Source organism: Carettochelys insculpta, chromosome 4 (genome assembly GCF_033958435.1).
Source record: "Carettochelys insculpta isolate YL-2023 chromosome 4, ASM3395843v1, whole genome shotgun sequence".
Lineage (NCBI taxonomy): Eukaryota > Metazoa > Chordata > Testudines > Carettochelyidae > Carettochelys > Carettochelys insculpta.
The window spans coordinates 108,504,355-108,523,723 of record NC_134140.1 but is presented as its reverse complement, the minus strand read 5'-3'; the positions used below and the strand labels follow the sequence as shown (position 1 = coordinate 108,523,723).

At 40.1% G+C, this 19,369-nt stretch overlaps 1 protein-coding gene across 2 annotated transcripts in view; it reads left to right on the top strand.

Annotated features, from left to right (window-relative positions):
- MCUB (mitochondrial calcium uniporter dominant negative subunit beta) overlaps positions 1–19,369 on the top strand; it is a 74,730-nt gene that overhangs the window by 51,953 nt on the left and 3,408 nt on the right. The window contains exons 2-5 of one of the 2 annotated variants that reach the window (XM_074993451.1): positions 4,624–4,699; positions 5,998–6,165; positions 17,734–17,838; positions 18,273–18,433. In XM_074993451.1, the coding sequence (XP_074849552.1) occupies positions 4,624–4,699; positions 5,998–6,165; positions 17,734–17,838; positions 18,273–18,433 (510 nt within the window). Of the gene's footprint in view, positions 1–4,623; positions 4,700–5,994; positions 6,166–17,733; positions 17,839–18,272; positions 18,434–19,369 lie in introns of both variants that reach the window. The other variant, XM_074993450.1, reaches the window with a different exon arrangement.

Sequence of the window (19,369 nt, the reverse complement as noted above, 5' to 3'; positions counted from 1 at the left end):
ACATGTGTGGCTCTCCTGACCCACATTTGCCGCATCCCACTGCCCCGTTTGCACATGTGGCGAACAGGGTGTGTATTGGACACCGCAGGACTGAAGCAATAAGAAAAGAGATTTATAATGCCCGGAGGAGTGTGCTGTACTAGGGACAAGCCTGCATGGTTTCTGTAATGGCAGATGTTTTAATCAGAACTCTTGGGGTATGTCAGCAAAAGAATTGGTTGACAGGTGACTGCTTTCTGACTTTGTCTGAGGGTCCATCCACTGAGCCTGAACCGTGTCAAGGGATCTGTTGGTAATATGTCTAACCTCTGTGTCCAGCTGGGTGAACAGTATTCTGTAATTGGAGTCGCGCGTTTGTGACTGATGACAGAACGTACTTAGGATCACATTGCAAGAGTCTTGTAACTGGGTCCCTTAACTCACTTCGGGTTGAGTTGCAGGCACAGCTTAAAATGGTATTGTTTACCCTAAAAACAGAAGACATGATACTTGGTGAAGCCAGGTGTGGATTGTGATAGAATGTAATGGATTTCAACTTTTGTTACTGTGTCTAGCAGTCAAACTTAGGATGCAGGAAATCCCTCAGATGCTTAAAGATGAACTCCTTGGAATTGTTAACATTATTACTGAAGCAGGATGTGAAATAGCATTGTAGGCTTTTTGAGTCTTACTATTTTGAGTTTTTGCTTTCTGTTGTAGCACAATGTATGGTGATTTCATGGCTCTTTAAAAACTGTGACAGTAGTTTGAAAAGATATTAGCTTTTGTTGTACATCGTGACCTTTCAGAACTGCAATCACCACAGCATTCGGCTTTAAATCGGAGGTGATAGGTTAATGGCCAGAGCTTCAGACTTGAAATTGCATCTGGAACTCCCTGATTTAAATCCTGAGTAGAGAGTGGGAATGTCAGCTCACCTCTTTGTCCTTCTCATGCAGAGAAACTGGGCTTTGCACTGAAACAATCACTTGGTTTGATTTAATTGTGTTCCTTTGATGTACCTGTGTTTTCCTGTACTGCAGCTATATACACTGTGTAGATGACTAATGATTAGTCTGCATTTGTAAATAAATCTTTCTTGATCAGTCTGCTGCCTGAATGTCATGTTGAGTAAGTATCATCTCTATCTAATGGTTGTTTTCCCTCCTAGGCTTAGCAACATATATTTATACATTAAACAGCATAGTGCATAAATAGAGACAGTTGCTTAACTACCATAATATTCCAACTCAGTCTGGTTGCGTTGCTGAATATTAATTGTTAGAACAAGGGGGAGCAAACTTTTTATGTCTGGTCCCACTTTTCGTCCCGCAATTAGCAGTCTCCTCAACCTGTGTGATATAATCCAAACTCATGGAAATTTCAATTATGTTCATATGGGGTGGGGGGGAACCAACAACAAACCCTTTCAGCATGTATAAAAAATGTTTGTAGAATGTAAAAACTTTATTGATTGGTATATAAATGTGAATGCACATAAAAACGGAAACATATTTCAAATTCTTTTAATGAGCTGGATGAGCCTGACATCCAGCAGCCAATCATGCTGTGCTCCCCTTAGGAAATTTCATGCCCCCCCAGGGATCCGCCCTCACTTTGTGAACCCCTGTGTTAGAACATGATTTGCAGCAGCAAGCCTTTGTTATATGTTTATATGCTGATCAAATATGACACACTCACAAAGGTAGTCAAAAAACAAACCCTCGAGCATATCACCTAGTGACCTCTTTCCATTATGCAGCTATCAGTTATAGCCACTCATGGAGTATTCCTTTTTCAGCTATTTTCTGGTTTAACAAAGCATTTTATCCCCTAATGCATGACTCTGCTCTTAGCCAGTGACCTTTCCTGCTATCCCACTGCCTAAAGCTAATAAAGCTACTTGAATTGCCTTCATTTTTTCTCTCTGTGTAAATATTGTGTTTGATTACAAACAGTTATTTTTCAGGTGAGAAAGAAAAATATTTAATCAAGATGTATTTTGTTTTGTTGCATTGGTGAGAAGCACAGAAACAAGTTTCTGCAGAAAAAGGAACCATATAAAATATGCTTGGGAAGCTAATCTTTTTGTTTCATTGAAACAGTACTTCATTAGCAGTTCCAAATTATATCCCTTTTAGCTTATTGATAGAATTTCATTTAAATCTTTATTAAAAACAAAATACAGAGATTTTCTTCCCCTCCAGGGGATTACAAACAGTACACCCAATCTTCTAAAGAAGAATACATCCCTGTGCTCTAAAGAACTCATGCCTACTGAGCCGTCTGTGAAGTGAATTCTTATTTTCCAACTGTTGTTGCAGAGATGGGCAGCCTTTGGCACATAGTCCATCAGGCTAATCTGCTGGTGGGCTGTTGTTTGCCGTTCCCAGCCAATGGGAGCTGCAGGCTACAGGAACTATGGCCACTGGGAGCTTTGAGCTGTAGGAGTGCCTATGAACAGTGATTGCAAACAAAATGTCTTGTGGGCTGCCAGTGAATTAGAGTGTGCTGACGGTTGCCACCCTCTGTTGCCCCAGGGGTGGGCAACAAGATGAAGTTAGCTCCTTGTGGGCCATGGGCCCTGTATTTACTTGTGCCTCTGCAGGTCTGGGCTCTTACAGCTCCTGTTCGCTGCAGATTGCCAAACCTCTAACTTTTTAAACCTGGAAAACCCCAGTTTGCAAGAGGGGTGGATGGGGGAAAAATGAAAATAAAAAAACAAGAACAAAACTTGTATCCACACCCCATGAAGCACCACCCATAAATGAAACACAATACACATACAATGGAATCACATCTCGCAAATATATTATTTTTGCTAACCTTAAAGGGTGCATATCCAAATGAAAAGCTCTTAATTCAGTTAAATACAAGAACATAAAAATCAGCTCCCCATTTCACTACCTGCAGGATGGGTCCCTTGATCTTTTGTAATTCCTCTTTGATATGTTTCATAAAGGTTTTGCTTGCAGGTGCTGAAAGCAGAAATATTTCCTCTCATGGAAAGGCTGCTGCAAGCCTTCCTGAAGGTTACTCTCATTTTTACGCGGTAAATTGACCCCAAACTGCAGCTTCCTTCTTCCCTATCTGCCTAGACTCAAATCTTCACTTAGTTCTTGTCCACACAGTGTTTTGTCACTTTCACTATAGCATGTGCATGTGGTTGGTTGGTTTGTTTTTAAATAGGTATCCTTAGTGAAGTTGTAGCGATACTGCCATACAGGTGACTATTGCCAATTTCCTCCCCATTTGGGAAAAGTTATGCCAGTATTACGAATCTTGATACTAATCTAACTTGGTCTGTACTATGAGAAGAGTTGTACTGCTTTGACTCTACCAATATAATTAAAGCATCTTTTATGTGTAGACAATCCCTTTGTGAGGCATATTTGCAGTTATTTACCAGTTTTTCAGGAGGTGGATATTTTTGGTGACGTTGTTCTGATGAAAACACCTGCTGTGATTATGCTGTGTGTTCATTCCAGAAGGTAGCAGTGTGGGGCTTTTTTCATCCTGGTAGGTCTCTTTCAGTGGGGTGGAGCTGATGGTCTCAAGTTGTTGCTCTAGCAGCTGAGTTGCACTGTAGTGCAAGCAGTAATAATTTCTGTGATTACTGGTACATTGTGAAATACATGATGAATAACCTTGGACCACAGCTGCTTGTATTTTCCGTTTGTGTCTACACTAGCCAAAAACTTCGAAATGGCCATGCAAATGGCCATTTTGAAGTTTACTAATGAAGTGCTGAAATACATATTCAGCACCTCATTAGCAGGCGGGCAGCTGCAGCACTTCAAAATTGACGCAGCTCTCCACCGCGTGGCTCATCCAGACGGGGCTCCTTTTCGAAAGGACCCCGGCTACTTCAAAGTCCCCTTACTCCTATCTGGTCATAGGAATAAGGAGACTTTGATGTAGCTGGGGTCCTTTCGAAAAGGAGCCCCGTCTGGACGAGCCACGCGGCGGAGAGCCGTGTCAATTTCGAAGTGCTGCGGCTGCTGGCATGCTAATGAGATGCTGAATATGTATTTCAGCACTTCATTAGTAAACTTCAAAATGGCCATTTGCATGGCCATTTCAAAGTTTTTGGCTAGTGTAGACGTAGCCTTAGTGATTTACTTATCAAGCAGATAATGTTTTGTAAAACATACAGTACTTCATAATCCATTTTTCATACAATGCACACAAATACTATTATAAAAGGTAGGTCGCATGGCCTACTCCAAGCATTGTGAGCACATAATGAGTGATGGAATTCTGTCCTGCTATCCATCACAGAATAGGAACATTTCAAGTAATTTGTTTAGGTTACCCTGACGATTTACTGCCTAACACAAAAGAAGTGCTCCTCTACTCCTGAGCAGAACATTCAGCTTAAGACATCAGAAGCATACTGGTTGAAATATTAATAGTATGTGAAAATTGTTGCCTCTACCCTACCAGTATTTTTGTTTAGGTCCTGCCGAATATGGTCCTGCCCAGCAATTGGGGGTCTCTGATGTCTTTTGAATTTAGGGAGACAATTTTTCAGAAATCTGCCAGGCAGTCTGTACAGTAGGTTACCATGTTGGCTGCAGACTGCCTCTTACCAAGGAAGCATTCTATCCCAACCCTCTCTTACAGCTAAAATCTGTCTTGCAGATGCAGTGTCTGAGCCAAACCGGGACTCTGAAGCACCATAAAACAGCATGTTATGGCACACTGGTGCCATCTGATGGTAAGTTGTGTCATCAATTACTTCTACAAATCAACTGACCCTTCAGTTCCAGCCTTTGGAAAATGACACATATTAGAACATTGAAATGTGTTATTAGGTGAGCTTTCATGGGACAGACCCACTTCTTCAGACCATAGCCAGACCAGAACAGACTCAATATTTAAGGCAGAGAGAACCAAAAACAGTAATCAAGGTTGACAAATCAGAAAAAATTATCAAGGTGAGCAAATCAGAGAGCAGGGGGTGGCAGGGGGGCAGTCAAGAATTAGATTAAGCCACGTATGCAAAAGAGCCCTTATAGTGCCCCTATACAAAGCATTGTATTGGACAGACTTCAAACTGTCTCAGACAATGAGTTAATGGGCATAAAACAGACATCAAAACACTCCTGATCCACAAACCAGTTAGTCTACATTTTAATGGAGTGGGCCATTCTGTTAATGACTTAAGAGTTTGCGTCTTATTGAAGAAGAATTTTCACTCTGATTTGGAAAGAGGCTGCTGAATTCTCTTTCATATTCAAATTCGACACATTAACACGTGGCTTGAACCGGGATGCAAATTTTCTGGGACACGATAGGGGCTCTTTTTCATACTTGGCTAAATCTAATTCTTGACTCCCCACCCCGCCCCTCTGCTCTCTGATTTTCTCACCTTGATAATTTTTTTCTGATTTGTCAACCTTGGTTACTATTTTTGGTTCTCTATGACTTAAATATTGAGTGTGTTCTGGTATGGCTATGGTCTGAAGAAGTGGGTCTGTCCCACAAAAGCTCACCTAATAAATTATTTTGTTAGTCTTTAAAGTGGTACTTTATTGCTTTTTTGTTTTGATAGTATATAGACTAGTACAGCTTTCTCTCTGTTGCTAATTGAAATGTGTGTTTCTTTGGTTGCATAGCAGCAAATTTTTTCTCTTTCAGCCCTGATGAGGGGTTACAGCATAGAACTAGGAGTCAAGAAACTGAGTTTCTGTTCCTAGCCCCTGCCACTGACTTCTTATCTGACTTTGAGCAATTCACTTTGCCTTTCGGTGCTTCAGTTGCCACAGAATTAAAATGGGAAGGATACTGGCTTCACAGTGGTGTGGTGGGTCTTCATTATTGTTGATTATGAAAGATGTTGTGGAAGTAAAAGTTTAAATCATAGTGTTGTAGTGAAGCCCAGCACATTTGACAAATGCTGGACTAACTACCGTGTGTCTTTTTGTACTGAACATCTGTTTTTTTTTAAAAAACAAGTGTGAATTTAAAGTATTTTATACTACAATTTGGCTTTCTTTTATTTTTCCCCAGAAGTAACCATCACTTACAGATATGGCCTTCCTGTGGTGACCCTTATGTTACCCTCAAGAAATGAGCGCTGTCAGTTTACTATCAAGCCGATGTTAACACAAGTGGGGACCTTCCTGCAGGATGTACAGAAAGAAGATAGTGGAATTGAGAGGGCAGAAGCCTTTACAACCGGTATTTGCAATTTCTGCTGCTATTTAAAATAACCTGAACTTGTTCTTTCATAAACAGCTTTTAAAGGATAATTGTCTGGGATAGTAATGTTTTTTCTTGATCAAGTGGTTCTTAATGTTTAGTATTCCTTAAGAGCATTATAAATTATTGATGTTTCATGAGTTAATCTCAGTATCTCCCGAGAGAAGCCTAATTAAAAATACAAAATTTGATCCCATCAATTTAACCTTCTTATGATCTAGTATTTTTCTGTGCTACATTTTCCAAAAAGCTCATCCTTTTTTTTTTTAAACAGTGATTTTTAATGATAGAATGGGTACCTTCCAGCTTTCCTAGTACTTCTACTGCTAGTCTTAAGAACACAGCACTGGGTTGAGGGAGAGCCTCTCTCCATGTGACTAGCTGTGCCTATCAGTGTTTCTGGAAGTATGACGTAGAGTTTGGTGATGACTTAAGAAAACAGTAGGTGAGTTTTCATTTTCTTGGGGTCTTAGGTTTTTCCTTCTATGGTAAGGACTCTGTCTTCTGCTGTTCTGCAACCACAACTGAATGAGTTCTATTCTTCTGGAAACCAAAAGCACCGTGGAACAGAGAGCTGAATTCTTGTCATTCTCTGAATGATAGAACTTCTTAAGGACTTGTGCAAAGATGAGTATATAGCAAAAAGCCAATTTTGGACTTTTTGAGTGGGTTAATGACTTTGTTTTTCAAATTTAAAACACCTTAATGAATTAAAAATTGCCATTGGCCTGCTGCTTCTGTTTTCTTCAATTTCATATGTACTTTTCCTTGGCGACCTCTCATGCTTCTGTACCTTTTTGCCACAATCTCTTCTACGTATCCTGTCTCTTTTTGTAATTATCTCTCTCTGGGTAACACAGCTCACAACAAGGAAAACAAGTATTGTCATGTTATTTTCTCTGTTACCAATTCACTTTTATCCCTGTTGCAGCCTCGGTGTTGTATTAGACCCTCTTCTCTTCTTCCTCCACCACACATGTCCAGTGTGTTGCAAAATTCTCTTTCTTCTTACTGTATGCGTCTAAGAGACTTCCTCTTTAGTTTATCCCTCCTCAAGCCCTTGTCCCAAAGTGGCTTTATTGTCTCTTGCTCAGGTTAATGCAAGATGAACTGCTCTGACCACCTTAATTCCCACATCACACCCTACAATCAATTCAAGATCTTGCTGCCCAAGATTATCTTCCTTAGCAGCCAATTTCTGAATTCCTTCATTACCTACTCTTGGACTTCTCACCAGGTTGAAACTTCTCTTTTCTTTCAAGGCTCTGCACAACACCATGCTCTTTCTTGTGACTCTTCTTTAATCTCATGCTAGAGAAATCTCTTTTTTCAGCCCAGGGATTCTTGCCTTGAACCATTCTTTTTATTTTAGTGCCTTCTTCCATGCTGATCTGCACCCTGGAAGTTCTACACTTGCTCTTTGTCTGTGCTAAGCTGCTTCTTTCACATACCTCCTTAAAACTCGTCTTCCATGAAGTCTATCAAATGCAATTCTCCAGCCTTAAATAGGCAGGATAGAGTGACCTTATCCTTCCCTCTTGAGTAAGTTCCTGCTTACTACCCGGGCAATGAGGCAGAACAGAGCAGCCTGTCCAGTGTGCTAGTTCTCAGTTTTGACTAAACCCTTCCAGAATTTTTCTACAAACATTCAGCACTCTTCTGATTATTCAGTGTAAGATTGCTGTGATCAATATTGACCTGTTTGGACTGAGCACTGATGATTAGACTGCTGTGCACATAACAGTGGCCATTCTGGATCAGATTAAAGGTCCATCTAGCCCAGTATTCAATCTTCCAATATTGGCTTATGCCAGAGGGAGTGAACAGAACAGGTAATCATCAATTGATTTGTCCTCTGTCACCCATTCTCAGTTTCTGGCAAACAGGGTCTATAGTCTGGCTACTAGCCATTGATGGACCTATCCACCATGAATTTATCTCATTCTTCTTTGGACCTCTTATAGTCTTCAACATTCGCAGGCAAGAGTACGACAGGTCGACTCTAAGTTGTGTGAAAAAATTGTCAGTCTGTGGTAATCCTTGTTGGAGGATGTTGTGGAGGCCTAGACTATAAAAGGATAACCCCACCTTCCTTAAACAGCTCCCCTGTACAGGCTACTTCACTTGGTGTACTTGCAGTTTCAGGTGATGTCCTCATTCTCCTAAAAGATGAGCAAAAATAGCTCATCTAGTTAGGAGAGCTATATATGCGGATCTGTTGTCTGCTGAGCCTGTCATTCTCCACAAGAATGTGTAAGTCACAGCTAACAATGGTGAAGCTTCATCTTCTGGAGCAACTTGTGAAAGTCCCATGAGGTCCTGAGGAGACAAGCTCTAGAATCCTGTTAAAAGGCAAACCAGCCTTAGTCAACTCTCTGTCTAGTAAATAAGCAATACCAAAGTCCTGCACAGAGAAGACAGTGTTAATAAAAGGCTGGGTGTGGAAGTATCATTGGCACTGAAGCAGCCCTAAAACTTGGTACTGATCAAGGGCACTCTACGTAGAACTCGTTGTCCCGAGGATAGACTGCATAAATCCTTTAAAAACAAAATCACCAAGCCCCGAAGAGCAGAGAGCCTCTGATAATGAGTGACAGATTCTTCCAGACACCTGACTTGGATATCAATGCCTACTGTAGATGAGTTGCCCTTAGGAGAACCTGAATTGTCACTGGGGTGCTTTTGAAAATGTTGCTGTGTATCTCTATTTCTCTACCAGTCTTTAATTTAACAAACTATTCACCCTAGTAACACAGACTGCTATGAGCTCTACAGTCCTTTAACACAAAATTGCTTGGTAGTTATGGGAATGTGCATCTTCTGTAGATTTTGAACTGGGAATGAGACATTTTTATTTTTCACACTGTGTAATATAAAACTAGGCAAACTTTCTAATGGAAGACATACCTTTGAGCTGAATTTGTGTGCTTTTGAGCCAGAAACTTTTTTTATAATCTCCTGAAAAGTAAAGTTTATAATGAAGGTGCCTTTTCAACCAGAACTACCCTGTCACTAATGCGGTATGCTCCTACTATGAGAATGTTGTCATCACTGAAGCAGCATATTTCCACTTATAAATTTCTACAAGTATAAGAGGGAATATAGATTTTCTTCTTTCCGGAGCAAAAGAGCATATCACACTTGAACTGTAAAATAGGCTGTTAATGTCCTATTTGTAATTTGATTTTTTACCTCTTAAAATATTTTTTATCTTCTGAATCCATGAAGCATATAGATGGATTTTATGAATGCAATTGTCTATTTGAGCATGTAGATAAAATACAGTCATTTGCAATGACTATATTTTATCTTCTGTAACATTTTCTCATATTCCCTACAAGCATCTTACATGGGTTAGGGATAAATAGCTACCTGCAGAACTGTCCAAACAAGGCCATATGCATGAGGTTTCGTGATACGTTATGTGGTGATATGGAATATCCCCCATCTTTGCAAGCAACTGAGTCAAGGTATGGTCCTGCAGAAAGTGAATCTATGAGTACAGCTACCCCAGTATGGAGTCTTATTGATGTTCTTGGAGACTACATAGCTACACTTACAAACATAACTGTCTGCAGAGTCCTATCCCTTGCAAAAGTGTAATGTTAACCAAGCTCTGCTAGCTTCAGTTCAAGCTTCACACTTATTTATTGTGTTGACACAATGTTATTTCAATAAGAAATTATAAGGCCACATTTTGCAGATGTCCAATTCTAGAAGAAGTTTAGCTAACTTTACAAAGGATAGTAGAAACATACTGTATGATGTAGTATCTGCTTTGCATTTATTTAAGAGTGGTAGCATTGTTAATCTTCACTGCATACCTTCAAATGCCAAGAAACTGTAACAATGAATGATGATGTCTGTATCTACTGTATCGTGAAATGAGTATTATACTGAAAAGTGTTAGCCAAACACTATGGATTATTACATTTTGAAGTGTGACTATATAATATTAAAAACAAATAATATCCTAAGAAGCTTTGATTTTAAATGCAGATAGTTCTCCTGGTTTTGTTAGATTAAGGAAAGCAGAATACTCTAACACTGTATATTTTGTTTAAAAAAATAAGCTAACCAAAATTGGCTTATTTACTTTAATTTTCTATGGTTATCATTTTAATACTGTATAAATTTAGAAAAGTAAAAGCTTTTGGTTGACATCTCTGCACCTGCAGTATGATCAAAGGTAGGGAAAATTGTCTTGCACAGAAAATGGCTGTTTTTCAGGCTTTCAGTTCTCTCTATTTTCCTTCAGTTAATAAACCATTATATAGATTAATACATCCCAATACTGCATTAAATATGAAAATAAATCCTGTTTGTCACTTTCAAACTAGTGCTCCTTTTTAAAGTATTGTTTTCCTAAATGTCATTTTAATAAGGCTACTGAAGTTCATTTATATGTAAATTATTAAGGTGACATTTGTGAAATGTTGAAAAACTGAGTTAATGTGCACAATTCACATTTTCTGGTTGAAAATGATAGGGCTCCCAGTTTGTCAGTCTACCCATGCAGAGTGTGTAGGGAGAGCCAGCTGGTGTGTCAACTTCCTGAGCTCATTAATAGAAATCTCAGCAAATAAGTGCCAAATGGATCCAGACAACAAAGTACCAATGAAGTCCACACCTGCACTTCCCTTTTACAGCAGGCTTACATGGAAACAGATGGAAAGTCTGAGACTGTAGCATGGCAGAATAAAACCTGCAATATGCTAAGACAGGAGGTAGATTTGTATTTTCCCACACGTATAGCACCTCTCAGCCAAGAGTCTGCAAACAGTAATGTCAATTCCCTTTCAATAATAGGGAAAAGGAGGTAAAGTCAAACAGCTGGTCAGTGTCAGAGCTGGGATCAGAGCACAGATTTCCTCGTTCTCAGACCTTTTCCCTTCCCTATGTATTGAGCAGTCTATCTCAGGTGCAGTTCAGCAGAGTACTTAAGCGCTGGTTTATATGCATTAGCAGTGGACGTAAGCTTTTGATTAAGTATTTTCCTAAAATGGGAGCCATCGGTAGACCACAAGGAAACTGAAGTCAACAATGCTAGTGGGAGTGTGGTGGAGTGGAACAACAGAACAGGAGATTGGGAAGTTGGAAGCAATTGGACATGAATACAAACACCAGAACAAAAGGGAGAGAAGCTATTTAAAAACAGCAATCTGTCTTAAAAAATGAAACAAAAAGCAGATACTGGACAGAGCCAGACCCTCTGATTTCTGAGTCCCTCTCATTTTTGGCAGGGAATTGGTCTGAAATCTCCATGTCTATCCTATTTCCAGGTCTGAAGAAGTGGGTCTGCCCCACACAAGCTCATCATCTAATACATTATTTTGTTAGTTTTTAAAGTGCTACATGACTGTTGGTGTGTTTTTTGAAGATACAGACTAACACGGCTACTTCTCTGTGACTATCATTGCTGCTTCTGGGATAGGTCCTTCTCAGTGGTAGACCCATCTTCTCATTCTGGTTTAGATGCTGATGAATTCTCACAAGCCAATGATGTTCACAAGGTTCCCACCATTCACTATGGCAGATATATTGCTGGAATAGTTGATACCACAGGAATTTAGCTGAGAATAATTTGTAGGAAACCAGTATCATTGGTTAGCAACGAAAAAAAAATCTATGAAATTCAAGCTGCGATCTAGCCTCTAACTCAAACCATAGCCTAAGCCTTATACAGACCCAAACACCATTCCTTGTCTTGTCTCTGCTAGAAAGCAGTCCTAATTAGGAAGAAAAGTAAAAACAGAGAGAGGGAGAGAATGAGAAAGAGGAACAATTAGAAAAGGGGAAAGAAGCAGAAGGACTTTGCACTTGCAGTGTGTCAGTCTTCCCTTGTGTGTGTATGTGTGTTACGCATTTTGCTGAGGTTGGGGATGGGGGAGTTTCAAAGGGAGCAGTTTCCCTGGGGCCCAGCAATTTTAAGGGGCCCAGGGCTCTGGCCACTGTTGCAGTAGCAGTGTCCGGAGCCCTGGGTGCCTTTGAATTACTGCCAGAGTGCTGAGCCTTCTGCCAGCAGTAAGGGTGGCAGAGGGATGGAAATGCACTCTGGGCAGCACTGTGGCCTGGCTGTCCCCACCCCATCCATTTAGTCAGAGGCTTAGCCTCTTCAGAGAGTCAAGAGCTACCCACCGCACACACCTTGCCCGGGGTCTGACAGTTCAGTCAGCCCTCCCCATAGAAAGGAGACTCCATCTTCAGCTGTCTTCCTCCACTGGTTGACACTCTGGTTTCAAACAATAAAATTAGAGAAACTGAGCCATAGTAACAGTGCTATAATCAAGGTTGTATATTATTTTGCATCATAAATCTGACTTTTAAAAAAAAATCTTTCCTTCAACTTTACAAAAAAAAATCCAGGGCCTAGTCTTGTAATCTCTACTCATATTGCACATTCCCTTTTGAAGCCTAAAGGACTATTTCCTTGAGGAATCGAAGTGTGAGAATCTTTAAAATAGGTTGCAACTAGGGCTGTCGAGTGATTAAAAAATTAATCACAATCAGATGATCAATCACGCTGTTAAACAGTATTAGAATACCTTTAATTTAAATATTTTCTACATTTTTCAAATATATTTATTTAAATTACAACAGTAGACTGCTTACTGTATATTTATTTTTATTACAAATATTTGTGCTGTAAAAAACAAGAAAGTATTTTTCAGTACACCTAATAGAACTACTGTAGTAAAGTCTCTTTATGATGAAAGTTGAACATGCAAATGTAAAATTCTGTAGAAGAATAATTTCATAAAAAATAAAACAATGGAAAACTTTAGAGCCTATGACTCTGAGTCCTATTTCTTGTTCAGTCAATTGCTCAATTAAGTCATTTTATATTTGCAGAAGATAACATTATCTCCTTCATGTTTATAATATCACGTGAAAGGCAGACCAGTACTTCATGTGGCACTATTGTAGCTCACGCTGCAAGTTTATGTGCTACATATGATAAATATTCATGTGCTCATTCATTCTTCCATCACCTTTCCAGAGGGCGTCTATCTGTGGTAAGGATAGGTTCTGCTCAATACTAATCCAAAGCAGCGCACACCTACACATTGTCCCTTTCATCACTTGGAGTCAGATGCCTCGAGCAGAAGGCTGTTTTTCTTTTTCTGTGGTTTGGGTTCTGTAGCTTCCCCATTGGAGTTGTTGCTCTTTTAAGACTTCTGAAAGCATGCACCACACCGCTTCCCTCTCAGATTTTGGAAGCCACTTCAGATTCTTAAACCTTGGGCTGAGTGACACAGCTTTAGAAATCTTACATTGGTACTCTCTTTGGGTGCATCGACACTTGCATTCCTCTTTTGAAAGAGGTATGCAAATGAGGTAAACCAGAAATGCAAATGAGGTCTAAATTTGCATAGTTGGCACCTCATTTGTATATTCTAATTTCAAAAGAGTTTCTTTCAAAAGAAGAAAGCCTTTATTTAATGGGAAGAAGGGTTCTTTGGAAGATGGGGTTTACTTTCGAAAGAGCAGCATCCACACTGGCTTTCTTCTTTTGAAAGAAGCTCTTTTGAAATTAGAATATGCAAATGAGACACCAAATATGCAAATTTATACCGCATTTGCATGCCTCTTTCAAAAGAGGAATGCAAGTGTGGACGCACCCTTTGTATTTTGTCAAATCTGCAGGCAGAGTGTTCGTAAAATGAACTTTACTGAGTCATCATCTAAGACAGCTATAACATGAAATATATGATGAAATATAGAGTAGGAGACATACTAATCTCTCCCAAGGAGTTCAGCCTCATGTTTCTGACAGGTGTCATTGGTATGAAACCAGGTCCTCTGGAATGAAGGCCAAAGCACTAAAGAGCATACAAATGTTTAGCATATCCGGCACATAAATATTTTTCAATGCCATCTACAAAAGTGCCGTTCAAATGCCTATTCTTAATTTCGGATGACATTGTAAATAAAAAGCAAGTAGTATTAGTGGTTGTATTAGCTCCCATAAACATAATCAAACTTGTTATTCTTAGTGATTTGGCTGAAAAAGAAGTAGGACAAAGTGGGGCTTGTGGGTTCTAAACATTGTGGGGTTTTCTATATTTATTTATTTATTTAATTTGAGTGCTGTTGTGTAACAAAACCCCCTACGTTTGTAACTTGCACTTTGATAACAAATTGTGGTATTCATCTGGGGTGAATGAAAATACCATTGAGTTTCTCATTTTTACAGTGCAAATATTTGTAATAAAAATAATATAAATTGAGCACTGTACACTTTGTGTTCTGTTGTAATTGAAATCAATATACCGTATTTGGAAACGTAAAAAAATCCATAATATTTAATATATTTCCATTGGTAGTCTATTGTTTAACCATGTGATTAAAACCGTGATTAATAACAATTAATTTTTGAGTTAATTTTGTTTAAGCCCCAGTTGGAACAGAAACTTCAGATTTTACCTGTTTAGAACTAGTGCCTTTGAGCACTTTTTGAGGTTTTAAACATAATTTGGGAAATGTAGTAGTTTCAATGAAGCATTGACAATCTCTCAATAATCCTTGAGTCCCTATGTAGAATTTCTAAGGTCTTCAGTTTTATGTTGTGGCATCCTTCTCCATCCAAAACAACACTAACATTTTTAGCTTCTGAGAATTTAACAGAATTATCTCCAAGTAAGGCTATGACTAGATTACAACGATTTGCTGACAGAAGTTTTTGTCAGAAGATATATTCTGACAAAACTTCTGTCAACAGATCATGACCAAACTGCTAAGCAGATCGCAAGAGCAATCCATTGTCTGTCTACAGAGAGCAGCTGGACTGCCTGGCTGCTCAATCGACAAAATGGCCAAGTGGAAACACAGCAGACAGGGCTGCCTGATGTCTGGAAGCCCTGTCTGTCGACAGGGGGCCCCCCTAGAATGTCCAGACTGGCTTTCATAGAATCATAGGATGCTAGGACTGGAAGGGACCTTGAAAGGTCATCAAGTCCAGCCCCCTTCCCTTATGGCAGGACCAAGTACTGTCTAGACCATCCCTGATAGACATTTATCTAACCTGTTCTTAAATATCTCCAGAGATGGAGATTCCGCAACCTCCCTAGGCAATTTATTCCAGTGTTTGACCACCCTGACAGTTAGAAACTTTTTCCTAATGTCCAACCTAAACCTCCCTTGCTGCAGTTGAAGCCCATTGCTTCTTGTTCTATCCTCAGAGGCCAAGAAGAACAAGTTTTCTCCCTCCTCCTTATGACACCCTTTTAGATACTTGAAAACCTCTATCATGTCCCCCCTTAATTTTCTTTTTTCCAAACTAAACAAGCCCAATTCTTTCAGTCTTTCTTCATAGGTCACATTCTCTAGACCTTTGATCATTCTTGTTGCTCTTCTCTGGACCTTTTCCAATTTCTCCAAATCTTTCTTGAAATGTGGCACCCAGAACTGGACACAATACTCCAACTGAGGCCTAACCAGTGCAGAGTAGATCGGAAGAATGACTGCTCGTGTCTTGTTCACAGCACACCTGTTAATGCATCCCAAAATCACGTTTGCTTTTTTTGCAACAGCATCACACTATTGACTCATACTTAACTTGTGGTCCACTATAACTCCTAGATCCCTTTCTGCCATACCGCTTCCTAGACAGTCGGTTCCCATTCTGTATGTGTGAAACTGATTGTTCCTTCCTAAGTGGAGCACTTGCATTTGTCTTTATTAAACTTCAGACCATTTGTCCGATTTGTCCAGATCATTTTTAATTTTGACCCTGTCCTCCAAAGCAGTTGCAACCCCTCCTAGCTTGGTATCATCTGCAAACTTAACCAGCGTACTGTCTATGCCAACATCTAAATCGTTGATGAAGATATTGAACAGAACCGTTCCCAATACAGACCCCTGAGGAACCCCACTTGTTATACCTTTCCAGCAGGATTGAGAACCATTAATAACTACTCTCTGAGTACGGTTATCCAGCCAGTTTTGCACCCACCTTATAGTAGCCCCATCTAAGTTGTATTTGCCTATCTTATTGATAAGAATATCATGCGAGACCGTATCACATGCCTTACTAAAATCTAGGTATACCACATCCACTGCTTCTCCCTTATCCACAAGGCTTGTTATCCTGTCAAAGAAAGCTATCAGTTTGATTTGACGTGATTTGTTCTTTGCAAATCCGTGCTGGCTGTTCCCTATCAGTTTACCACCTTCCAAGTGTTTGCAGATGATTTCCTTAATTACTTGTTCCATTATCTTTCCTGGCACAGAAGTTAAACTAACCAGTGTGTAGTTTCCTGCATGGTTCTTATTCCCCTTTTTATAGATGGGCACTATATTTGCCTTTTTCCAGTCTTCTAGAATCTCTCCTGTCTCCCATGATTTTCCAAAGATGATAGCTAATGGCTCAGGTATCTCTTCCATCAGGTCCTTGAGCATTCTGTCGATAGAGCTCTGTCTATTCTTTCGATAGAGCTCTGCCTCGTGGGAAACGGGATATGTCTGTTGACAAAAGTGCTACATTCTGTCAATTTATTGTTGACAGAACATCTTGGGAATCTGGACACTCCCCAGGTTTTGTCAACAAAACCCTCTAGCGTAGACATAGCTGAAGAGAAAACAGGCAGACAGAAACTCTGACATACCTGGGTTCCTCAATGGGTGTGTCTACGTGAGCCCCCTCCTTTCAGAACGGGCATGTTAATGAGGGAGTTTGGAAGATGCCAATGAGGCACTGCGAGGACTATGCAGCAACTCATTAGCATAATGGTGGCCACAGTGATTCGAAAGTGCCTCTTTCAAATTACACACTGCCTGTGTAGCTGGGGGCCTTTTGAAAGGACCCCCCAATCTTAGAAAGCCCCTTCATCCCATTTGTTTTGGGAAGACGGGGCTTTCAAAGATTGGGGGGTCCTTTTGAAAGGCCCCTGGCTACACAGGCAGCGAACAATTCGAAAGAGGCACTTTCGAATCGCCATGGCTGCCATTATTCTAATGAGGCACTGCATATTCCTGGCAGCGCCTCATTAGCATCCTCCAAACTCCCCCATTAACATGCCCCTTCTGAAAGGAGGGGCTCATGTAGACACACCCAATATGTTTGGAGCTAGATCTCCTGAGGTAAGAGACCTATATAGTAACCACAAGAACATTTCTCATTCTGATCTAAGTAGTTTAATTTTCCAGAACAAAATCAAATGCCAAAAGTAACAGTTAAAAGTAAACAAGACTTAGTGTTAGGTAAAGTGGAGAAAATGTTAGTCTTGCTACAGGTAAAGAGAATCTATAAATGTAGCTTTATCCTGACAGTGTCCCTCTCCTTAAGCTGAAATAAGAGGGAGGCTACTGGCAATAATGAGTTATGCCCATCAGGTCAAATGAAATACGGGCACATGCTAAATATCTGAGGTGATGTTTCCTTGGCTTAATGTTGTTACGAAGCATATTCATTCAGAGCACTTAGTTTGTTGTAGCTGCACACTGTCCGTTTCCAAACTTAATGTAATATTTATTAAAAGGCAGTTTTATCTGTTGTTACTTCACATTTTTGTGTGAAGGATGTAAGCCTTCTGTTTTCTCCTGCAGATGGTAACAAGGTCCCTGCTACAGCATTGATGGAAGTTTTGTTGATGAATGACTTCAAACTTGTAATAAACAACATAACTTACAGTGTACAAGTCCCTGTAAAAGGTAAGAACCACAGGTGTGTTGAAGTCTTAATGTACCTAATTATCCAGTTATATCTGTTCCAAGGTGTATTTTGTCTTTTTAAAAGATCATGGCAATCCCCACAAAAAAGAAGTCTAGTTTCATTTCCCCTTTCAGACTCAGTTTATGACCACATACATATACTCTGTAGACAGTGACATTTTTTTAATTCCTATTCACGACAATCATGTTTTCAGTCTTTTAACCATATTAGTTTCAGGATATTAGAGAAACAACATGGGAAAGGTAATATCTTTTATTGGAGAAAATGCTGTTGGGAAGAGAGAGAAGTTTTCAAGAATACATGGAGGTGTTCTTGAGGTCTCTGTATGTAGCTTGGAAATGTTTACAAACTGAAGTTGGTCCACTAACAGACATTGCCTCACCCACCATCTCTCTCATGGTCTTTTTTTCAGAAAAGTCAAGTAGTGAGCATGCTGCTGAAGCAGAAGATGTCAAATCCTTGGTTCATAGACTATTCGTGGCCCTTCATTTAGAAGATCACCAGTTAAGGAGAGAGAGAGAACTGCTTCAGAAACTGGACCACCTGAGGGAAGAGCTAGCACCTCTTGAGGAGGTTGGGAAAGATTTTTTAAATATAAAACCAAATTTCTCTTGACTAATTTCCATGACGTGACATCTCATGGCATGAATGAATGGGGCAAGCCCTCCACATCAGGTAGGCTGGTGATAGCCAATCCAGAGACGGGATTATTTCCAACCCAGTGCCTTTTCCTTTTGCTTGTCTTATGTAATTGAGAACACCTAGAGCAGGAGAAAAACTATGGTGAGCTGGCATTACCCTGGACTGCCACCAGGTTACTTTGCCTGAACCTGGTTGTTCACCTGTGTGTCCAGAGTGATGTTGCCATGTCACAACAAATGGTGAGTGAATTAAAAAACAGTGTTGTTTTTCTGTTACAAAGCTATCACCATATCAGCCAAATGGGTCTGACTAATGATGGTCGTAAGTTAGGATGGAAAGGGTAAACATGGTGAATCTAAGACAGGACAAGCTCACGTGACATGTAGGGATGGTAAGGAGGAAGACACTAGTAAGAACCTGATAGGATGGGAACAAACTTCATGTTGAAAGGAGAAAACTCTGCTGCTGTAAAAGCTCCAGCCTGAAAAATCAGGCAACATCAGCTGATGCATGCAAATCCAAGTGGTAGAGAGTGAAGGTGTGGATGGAAGGCCAGAGGTATTCCATGCAGGGATTAAATGCAAAGCCTCTCTGGGCAGGGAAGGCCTGCCAGTGAGTAGGATTACACTGATCCAGGAAGAAAGTGTATATACTGAGTAGGGATATTAATGGTTAACTGTGGACAGGTGTGCTCCTGTCCAGCCGGAGCAGGCCTCTCTGCCCTGGGCACTCCCCACGTCTCCCGTTTAGTTAACCGGTTAAACATAAGCGGTTGACTTAAATGGGATTTTACAACTCTAATACTGAGGTATGGTCTCTCCTTTGTGTCTGAGGAACATATGAAATCAATTTCCACATGCTGAATGA